This window comes from Haliotis rufescens, unplaced genomic scaffold (genome assembly GCF_023055435.1).
Source record: "Haliotis rufescens isolate VD_foot unplaced genomic scaffold, xgHalRufe1.0.p SCAF_7, whole genome shotgun sequence".
Lineage (NCBI taxonomy): Eukaryota > Metazoa > Mollusca > Gastropoda > Lepetellida > Haliotidae > Haliotis > Haliotis rufescens.
In genome coordinates this window covers 55,589,744-55,600,646 of record NW_025964361.1, presented here as the reverse complement: position 1 = coordinate 55,600,646, position 10,903 = coordinate 55,589,744, and the positions used below count along the sequence as shown (strand labels likewise).

At 41.1% G+C, this 10,903-nt stretch overlaps 1 protein-coding gene across 1 annotated transcript; it reads right to left on the bottom strand.

Moving 5' to 3' along the window:
• Window positions 1-542: 542 nt before the first annotated feature.
• On the bottom strand, window positions 543-10,641 carry LOC124133770. The gene is made up of 4 exons (XM_046498296.2): window positions 10,510-10,641; window positions 4,369-4,636; window positions 1,874-1,938; window positions 543-906 (listed from the first exon to the last, which is right to left on the bottom strand). Exons 1-4 carry the CDS (start codon window positions 10,525-10,527, stop codon window positions 691-693), a joined length of 567 nt encoding a protein of 188 aa, XP_046354252.2. The 5' UTR covers window positions 10,528-10,641; the 3' UTR covers window positions 543-690.
• Window positions 10,642-10,903: the final 262 nt, after the last annotated feature.

The following is a 10,903-nucleotide window of genomic DNA, read 5'->3' as shown; positions in this document are numbered from 1 at the left end:
AAAAAATTTAATGAAAGTTTCGAGGAGACAAAAAGCAAAACAATTACCATTTCTTTTACGTATTTGTATTGATGGATGTGAGAATGGGAGAAGAAGAGACCGAGCGCTGCAATCACAAAGAGAGCGATTCCACATATCCTTATTGACCCCTCACATTCGTTATTGAACGTTCCTGTTTAACCAATTTAAGTGATTTCGCTGCCCACGACCTGAATGCATGCCTTTGTGGAAATATGTTTCAAAGATCCTTCGGGCTGCTTGCAATGATTTCTATTTAACAATCGGATTAACTTGCATGTGCATCTGGCCATTCAAAACAAGAGGTTTGTAATGAAAGAAGCTCGTCGACATTTCAGGTAAGAATTGGTCCCCAGCAACCACTTTTTGTCATACGAAGGGATAGGTGGAATAATGAGCATCCTTGTAATCGTACACAAACGGCGGGGATTGTTGCTTATCATATCTATCGATCAGACTCGATTATTTACAGGCTGTTGTCATATTGCTTAGCGCGGCGTCAAACAACAAACAAATATGTAACGAAAGTTTATATCATACTTTATTCTATCTGAATGAACATACGGATGAGACTGATATATGCAGTCGGTAACCGTTATCCAAACTGACTTGTACTCTACATAAGCTTACTATAAAGGTGAGGTGGTAAGCTCTAGGGCTCCAGTCGTCATCTCACCAGCAACCAACCTGGTTGGTGACTTTGTATGGCAAATTTTCCGTGTTGATCTGCAGCTGATAGACCAGTTTCTGGAGTAGCTGCAGAGTCTCGTCCCCGATGCTGGGTTTCCTAGCCAGGAAGTGCACACAGTAGTTTGTCATGCCTAAGAAACTGCCGCAATCGTACTCGATGGCGTACTGGTCGTCCAAGTAGATTACGGTGTAGTCTACCTGTGGGCAGTATCACATATAAAACAATGTACCATATTCATACGCAAAACGTCGAGTAATGTTGTTGTTTTTTTTTGTTTACCGCCGCACTTACCAATAGTTCAGCTTTATGACGGCGGTCTGTAAATAATCGAGTCTGGACCAAACAATCCAGTGATTAATACCATGAGCATCGATCCACGTAATTGGGATACGGTGACATGCATCAACCACATCTGCGAGCCTGACCACCCGTTCCTGTCAGTCCCCTCTTACGACAGGCCTAGTCACCTTTTACGGCAAGCATGGGTTGCTGAAGACCTATTCTACCCCAGCTCTTCACGGGTAAGGTGGGTAGGTCTAATAATGACATGCAAAGGATCATCACAAGGTTAACACAACAATAAACTATGTTTGAAGGTGGTTAAAAATGAAACATTGGTTATGCGGCGGTGATGTATGTGATACGGGGCTTATAGTTGTCTTGGACCTTAAGTTTGCAGTGTTTCGGTGATGTAACGTTTTCATAACGTTTGTCATTGTTTGCTCAAATCGTTCAGTGAATTTTATAAAAACTTTTTAAAAAAGAATACTTAACATGTGTTAAGGTCTACCTTTAAAAACAAAGTCTGAGAACATCTATGAATCAGATTCAGATTCAGATTCAGTTTATTTTTTAAAGAAACCACCACCGGTGGTACATGAGCGTTTACAGCTATATATATATACATATGAAAATACAAAAAGAAATTAACATGAGAAGTGACAGGGTCAACGGTTCTTTCTTATTAACTTAAATAGACATACAATATATCTGGATAAATTTCTTATATCTTTTAGCCTTTTGGGTGAAACAGTTCTAAATTAGATAAACGCGACAAAACATTTCCATTGGACGATTCCAACTTTATCATAAGTCTGACTCCAACCACAACATAACACAACATTCTTTAGCGAAACGACAGTTACAATATGCTTATAGACTGACCTTTGGAGCGAAAAAAAAGAAGGATTCCTTCCACTTGCCTTGCGGGCCCTCGGCTGTCAAAGTACCTGAAGAAATACATGACGTGTTTGTTTGATAGTGTACCTTTTGTTTAGAGTTTTATTTAAAAGTGAATATTTAAATACATATTACTACACAGACAGTGTTGCTGAGTTGACGTTTCTGTACGTTTACTAAGTAGGTTGATAAATTAATAAGTGTATTTAAAGAAGAAGAAGAAGAAAACACAACTCCACACAAGAGATGGATGTCAAAGCTCAAGACATTTTTATCCTGGTCACCGGATGTTTGCTTTCAGATTCCATTATCAGCTTCCTGGGAAGTATACAACCCCAGCTGGCTGTTAGCATTTGTATCACCATCTATAACTACCGGGCAACCAAACAATGCTGGTTGGACAAATGGCGACTTTCGGAAAAAGTCACTCATCTGAGGAGACATATTATCCTGTTCACCGGCATGCAGCCCTACGCATCCCCAGGATTCACATTTCCCTCAGGCGATCCCCTTGGTACATACACTCAATGTGTATGCTGCTTAACTTCACCTGATTGTGTGATATATCCGCCATGCAGAGGACCACCTGCCCCGAATCAGATGTCAGATAATGGCACTCACTCACTCACTTATGTTCATGATAAATTAAAGCAACTACCGATATACAAACAGAGCTAAGCAAAATGTAATAGGCTGGTCGAGATTCTATCAAAATGAAACCATTTGTTCAAGATAAGATCCATGAGTTATACAAACAACTATACTACTCAAAAGAAGTTAAGGGTCACCGATTCTTTCATATTGGTAATGTTAATCTGTCATGGCATGAGAGAATAACTATTGTTATATGAAAGAATCGGGTGATCCTTAACTTTTTTTGAGTAGTATATATATGGTAGTGGTATACTTCCAAAGGTTAAATATGTGACGCCCATTTGTGGTCGCCCGCCGTGATATTGCTGGAATATTGCTAAAAGCGGCGTCAACCCATAATCACTCACTCACCCCAAAGGCTAAAATAAGTCACAAAGAAGAGAAAATGTTCTAAAACTTGTTCCCAGACTAAACTCAGACACCCCTGTGTGAAACATCTGCATCAGTTCAATCGAAGATCAACGAGTGCATAATTGCTTGGTTATCAATGCACACGTTGTAGCGTTCAACGGCAACAGCTGCAGTGACCAGGGGCGCTTCACGCCGCCATCAGCACAGCAGGTACATGTACGTCTGGTACTGGTCTTCCTTCATTTACATGTAATTGTCGACATCAGGCGAGAAAACTGTAATTGCCCTGTTACTCCCCTACAGACGCGCCAGGTTCCAAAATAGCAGTTTTCAAGGATAGTGTTACAAACGACGGCTCAGAATTAACAAACGGCCAATGTCATGACCCAGTGCTGTTCTCCTATGGTCACTTCTGGTGACACTTTCCTTGACCGAACCCGCCCCCACATGCAGTCACATACGAACATGCCATCCATCAAACACATTCGTACCGCACATTCACGTAATTCGTGAAACTCCACATGTTTGTTGCTACTAATGGAAAATACATTGAAGAGGTTGTGGTCCCATTTTACCGCCGTGGCAGCCATTCAATTCGAAATTTCACAAAGTGTTCAAACATTTTCTTCCGAGAAAGCCCGCCGTAATATTGCTGGGATATTGGTAAAAGTGACGTAAAACTACACTCACTCACTCATTTCTGAGAAACAAGACTTATAAGTTTTGGGCTTTGTGAGCATGAGAGAAGGCTATGACAGATTCACGGCATCACGGCATCACGGCATCACGGCAGGCTTTTAGCAGTAAATGCAGAATATGGCAAACCAAATTTGCTGAAACTCAGCTTTCGTGTTTGTCTCTGTACTAAGGTTGAAGCCTTATGAATCTACAACTTGCGTATAATAAGGAACTATGAAACAAAAACAAAAAACTTGAGAAGACAAATGTTTCTGTTTCAGATTAATAAACACTGATACATATATAAACTAATAATTATTGCCTTAGAGTGAGTGAGTGATTGGGTTTAACGCCGCTTTTCACATTAATCCAGTTATATCACGGCGTGTCAGCTTAATGGGGGAGGAAAGCTCGAAGTGATGCAGGTCTCAGACGTTTACCACTTCGGTGAAACCCACGAGCACGGGTATGGTGCTGACAAACCTAGAAACATAATCGGGGTGAACCCGGATTCGAACCCACAATCATAGGTTTCTGGCGTGCCCAAAGGACGCAACTCTGCACAGCGAATCGCGGCGCCTCAGACGACTGGGCCACCCGTTCCCCCTATTGCCTTAGAGACTTGTGCAAGTCTATCAATGATCTTGTGTGGTCGTTTACAGATTTCACAATTCATTTCTGTGTATTCCAGTTTCTGAAAATCACGACACTACACATTTGATCATCAGAGCCGTGTCGCATCGTTTGATGGAAGGCATGTGGTACAGCATTTGATGGCTGTGAGTCCTGTGCCTTACCTGTGGCGTTCAGGAATGACCCCGAAGGAGAGGACTTTCTGCAACTGTTGACGACAGTTGCATCCCCGCTGGAACTACCATGGGTGGGTTTCACGTCTATTGTTGTACACACGCAGTCTTTCTCAAACAGTGCTCCACCAGCCGTTTGAATCTTGCCTACTTCATACCACAGACCGAAGAAGCGCGTGTTCTGGAAGGCTACTGAAGGTGGAGTGGACTTGCATGATGACTGATACGACAGGCACAGTAACGACGCAGTTACCGCAAACTGAAAAAGACAATGACTAAAAATATGTTAAATCATATATCGTTGAGGAAACATGAAAACTTTTTCAATATTTTTCACTGTGTTTAAATTGGCAAGGGTGACATATTCCTCGGGAGCCACATTTCGCCATCCTGTTTTGTTATGCTGATCCGTACCAGAACATTTACCAGAGTTCACCCAGATTCACCCCAATGGTCTATCTGAACATATTCCTTGGTCTCCTACCTCACACTGAGTAAATCTTAGCTTCATCAGGCTGACAATGATGTAACTGAAATAAAGCTGCATTAGTGGAGACTTTACGATAACAAAACATGCATCAGTCTACAAATGAGTACATTTGAGCTTCATCAGGCTGACAATGATGTAACTGAAATAAAGCTGCATTAGTGGAGACTTTACGATAACAAAACATGCATCAGTCTACAAATGAGTACATTTGAGCTTCATCAGGCTGACAATGACGTAACTGAAATAAAGCTGCATTAGTGGAGACTTTACGATAATAAAACATGCATCAGTCTACAAATGAGTACATTTGAGCTTCATTTGGCTGACAATGATGTAACTGAAAGAAAGCTGCAGTTGTGGAGACTTTACGATAATAAAACATGCATCAGTCTACAAATGAGTACATTTGAGTTTCATTGGGCTGACAATGATGTAACTGAAATAAAGCTGCATTAGTGGAGACTTTACGATAACAAAACATACATCAGTCTACAAATGAGTACATTTGAGCGTCATTGGGCTGACAATGACGTAACTGAAATAAAACTGCAGTTGTGGAGACTTAGCGATGACTTGGAATATAACTTCCTGGTGTCACCTAAAGTTGAACAAAACATGCATCATTCTACAAATGAGCACTTATCAAAGATAAATGACATTACATTTTCAAAATCTTTAAAAACAAAATCAAAATCCGCGAGGACTGAAGAATTGTGGATCTTGGCTTTATTTTAGCAACATCCGTATTGCCATAAAACCTCATGCGGCTGCAGCATATTCTACAGTGTAAATATAAAACGTCAACGCCATATGATACTCAATCTCGATTATCTGCCGGAACAAAGTATTTTATATTCTATTGTGTTGACTACTTCAGTTCAGGTCGTCACGAAACACTCATAAAATATGTCGCTATGACTTCAATCCATCCCATTTTCAGTTGTCTGAAAGCTGTGTTGTGAAGCGGATGATTTTTTCTAAAGAATGGTTGTTCCAATCTGTCTCTACTTTATAAAGAAGTAACTGTGATCATGTTTTTATGTGTCATATTGTGCGTTTGCAGAGGCCATGAAACTCGAGTTGTACATACAGGTCATTTTGACCTAAAGATTGATATTATTTCAAGTTTTGAATTACGTCAAGGATATGAGTTGTTCTCGCGGACTTTCTAAACGAGAGGCTAAGGAAAATATACCGAGTTTGTTTTTTATGTCATTGAAAATTGAAAGAACCGTTGCGAGATTTCATTATGTTTATTCACCATCACTCATTCCTGCAACGGTTTGTTAACGATAATCTCTGGCTGAGGGTTTTGTGTAAAATAAATTGGTTGACGGAAGACTGGGGCAAGAAATGAATTTGCAACCACATGACCAGTACCATGTTTGTAATGTAGTAATTTGGTGCAGAAAAAACATTTGATTTTCAAAGATAAGATGTCTAAGATACCCATCAGAAACTGGACATTTTGCGAAAAAATAAATATGTTTTAAAAATATAACCATGTGGAAGTGTTCTTTGAATGTGGACTAAGCGTCAGTACAGTTTATTTTTTGGATATAATTTCGCTAACGTAGACATTATAATTTTTTTAAATCCAGTATATTGATACTCTGAGAGCCTATAAGCCAAACTATTTTGTTCTGCGGATTAAATATATATGAATTTTTATGAAAATAATACCTAATAGCAAGATGTTTTTCATCGCAGAATGGCTTTAAATTCCCTTTTCGTGATATACCTAACTTATCTCAAATCGGTGACAAAACACGTTTAACGTTGAAATGACACACCGCTGTTTCTGTCGTACTGATGAGAGCGCTAGTCTAAAACATAATGGCAAGGGACTTCTTAAAATGTGTGTTTGTTTAACTGACAACTGTATATTTCTATAACAAACATTCATGGCGTTTTCATAAATGTGTTTGTTGTAAAAAGTCATAATGGTGGATGCTTATCGCCGGTTTGAGTTTGGTTACAGCGGCGACGTTTAAGCACAATTGGCAACGTCAGTACATCATGCTGTCCGAGAGAGTTCCTGCTTAAAGTCTCATGCTTTCTGTTCATGTTTTCTACCTAAAAACACACAAAATACAACAGATCACTATGCGTCAATATTAATTATGTCCACATGAAGTATAAGATGTGTGATTGATGTTCGGCCATTTTTTCCCGGCTTCCTTAAAGCAAATGCGATTTTAAAGGAACTTATACTTTTATCTATTTAGATAAAAAAAAACATACTTTTTAAAATGAAATATGTATGTAATTGGTGATATATGTTTGTATTTACTTGAATGAGTAAATGAATAAATGAATGAATGAATGAAAAAGTCGAACCAGAATGGTCAAAGTTCGTGCATCAGCGACCCATGAAGATCTGAGGTAGAATAGGTCTTCGTAAGAGGCGACTAACGTGATAGGTTGGCCAGGCTCGTTGACTTGGTTGATGCATGTCATCGTATCCTAATGTGCGTGGATCGATGTCATGATATCAATCACTGGATTGTCTGGTCCAGATTGTGTTATTTACAGACCGCCGTCATATAGCTGGAATATTGTTGAGTGCGGCGTTAAACAAAAATGAAACAAACAAACAACACCACAGTCGGTTGTGGTACGTGTGAAGTAGTACCTAGTGGGTAATAAGTAATGATTAACAGCAAAACTTATAGATATGATGACATATTTGATAGCATACACACAAATTGAATCCTGTTAGGACTGCGGATTGGCTTGAACATAGTCATAATAAATTTGGTCACGGGGCTGAAACCAGTTACCACTATCACGGATCAAAGAGTCTGCACTCCCAAATAGACGACTAGGTCCCTCGTACCCACAGGTGGGAAAAAAGTGCCCCAGCGCTCAAGAAAGTACGCACACGCATTATTCTGATAATTCGAACACTACGTTTGAACTATTTAAGTGATGGGGTGAAATGGGGTTTAACGTCCCCTTCAAAATTATTTGCACTTATAGTGAGTGAGTAAGTATGGATTTACGCCGCTTTTAGCAATAATCCAGCAATATCACGGCGGAGGACACCAGAAATGGGCCTCACACATTGTACCCATGTCAGGAATCGAACCCGGGTCTTCGGCGTGACGAGCGAACGCTTTAACCACTAGACTACCCGAGCGCCCCATTTGCACTTATAGAGCGACGAGGATGCACGTGTATGTGTGTGGCTGCATGAACTCATGCAGCAAGACCACTGAGATACCATGCCGCATTTAAACATGAATATCCAACTCAAACAACAGAACAAAGACTCCGAGCCGACCAGACTAGTTTTATCCCCGCAATGACGAACGTCAGGCAGGGAAACAACAAGTTCCACCTTTTAACGTCTTTTGGTATGACACGGCCAGCGATCGTATTCCAGACCTTCCGCTCTCCGGGGAAACGCTCTAACCACTAAACGACGAAGGCGGTCGAACTATTTGGTGAAAGCGTTTCATGTAAGTTTATGACTGATGGGTTTTTTCAAGTACAACCTGCTTTAACGTATTATCACAATTGTTCTGATCTAACGTCATGTTAAACAGAGCGCACAAACGTAGACCTTTTATATTGCACTAAAGACAAATCACAGCAACAAACTAGAAAATGAAACAATTGTATACAAGGAAACATTTATAACAGTACGTCGTAACTGTAAATATGAAATACAGTAAACTACAGTTATAACGAACTCAAAGGGACTACTAATTTTAGTTCGTTATAACCGTAGTTCGTTATAATTACATATAGAGCATGACTACAGCAAGTAGTCGGGACCAAAAAGTAAGTTCGTTATATCCGTCAGTTCGTTATAAGCGTGTTCGTTATAACCGTAGTTTACTGTACACGTTATTCTATGGGGCGGGGTATTAACCACCCCATGTTGTACTCATCTACTGGTGCATCAACTTTAATGTTGATATCTACCCCAGATCATAAAGTACACACCTTGGTTGAGCTCCCGTCATACAAAGTCCCCGATAACATGATAACAGATGACCTCTCTGCAAGAGGTCGAGAGTGACAGGTTCAGACTCTATGTTTCACATCTCACAACAGCTACAGTCATTGAGATTTGACATAGAAGTGAGTGAGTGGGGTTTAACGCCGCTTTTTAACACTATTCCAGTTATATCACGACATGTCAGCTTAATGTGGGAGGAGAGCCCGAAGTGATGCAGGTCTCAGACGTTTATCACTTTGGTGACCCCCACGAGCACGGGAATGGTGCTGACAAACCCAGAAACATAATCGGGGCGAGCCGGGATTCGAACCCACAATCATAGGTTTCTGGCGTACCTTAGAGATGTAACTCAGCACAAGGAATTGTGGCGACTTAGACGACTGGGCAACCAGTGCCCCCAAAGAAAGAAGCATTTTGACACGCACATTGCTACCTATCATGTCCTTATTAAAGAAAAGTTAAAAAGTTACCGAAAGTTACGTGTAAATTAAAAAAGCACCGTACAAACATATAAAATGTAAATGTCCAAACTTAAATTCAAATAAATATTTCAAAGCTGACAGAAGATGTTGGTCGTGGGTTCAAAATTCCGATCATTAACCTTGGATTTGGTTGACAACATGCAACATTTTGTGCTTACATCAAACTTTCACAACATTACATAGCCGAGGACCGCCTCCTTGGTCTTGTGGATGGTTCGATCCCCGGTCGCGTCATACCAAAAGACGTTAAAAGATTGCACTTGATGTTGCCCTGACTAGCGCTCGGGATGAAGGGGATAAACAAGGACTGGTCGAGTCAGAACACAGTGTCTGAGTGAGTTGTCCATGTCATAGTGTTACATAGTACCTCACTCGGGTAGCACTATAAAACCGGCATTAGTCCGAACTAGCACAAGCACACACACACACACACACACACACACACACACACACACACACACACACACACACGCACACGCACGCACGCACGCGCACGCACACACACACACACAGACAAACACACACACACCCCACTTTACCTCACCTCACATAACTGACGCAAAGAGCGGAGGGAGGCCGATTTTTATTCAATCCCTGCAGTTCATAGGCCAGCATTGCCCCCATGGTTTTCACATCACACGAACCGCCTCCGTGGTCTAGAGGTAGAGCGTCCGCCCGGAGAGCGGAAGGTCCGGGGTTTGATCCCCGGCCGCGTCATACCAAAAGACGTTAAAAGATGGTACTTGTTGTTACCCTTTCTGGCGCTCTGCATTAAGGGGCTAAAACAAGGACTGGTCGGCTCGGAGTCAGTATACTGTGTCTGAGTAGGGTATTCATGCTAAACTGCGGCATGGTATCTCAGTGGGCTAGCACTATAAATCGGCATCAGTCCGGACTAGTACAAGCAGCCACACACACACGTGCATGCACGTCGCTATATAAGTGCAATAATCTTGGACGCGACGTTAAACCCAATTTCACCTCACCTCACATCACATGATAGGAAAACTTCTGAACTTCTGTACTTACACATTTCTACAATCACATATAAACAGACATTCTGCTGACACATTTCAAATTAATTTGAGTAGTTGTAAATGTCAGTGTCACTTCAACGCCTTAGACATAGACGTGTATTTCTTTGCCTGACAATCCCAGATTAATGGCTGTTGTTGAAAGTACTGTCTCACCTTAAGCCAGCCGTCCATTATCGTGGTTCGGGGGAAAGAAATACTTGGTAGGATAGTTCAGATAACATCTGCCATGTGTGACCTGGTTAGAGAACGTCCTCCGTGGGGCACAGCCTGGCGTCATGATCAGAGATATATAACGAGCGGCCACTCGAACAAAGGGACATAACCTAACAATATCAGAGTGAGTGAGTGAGTGAGTATGTCTTTAAGCCGCTTTTAGCAATATTCTAGCAATTTCAATGGTTTCATGGGTTTTACAAATTGTACCTATGTGGGACAACCTCTAAACCACCCCACCGCCCCCGGTATTAAATAAAAGCAACAAAACCCTATCCACATGCATAAGAAATGTATGGCGAAAGCAGAGGCGATTGTACGATTCCGACTATAT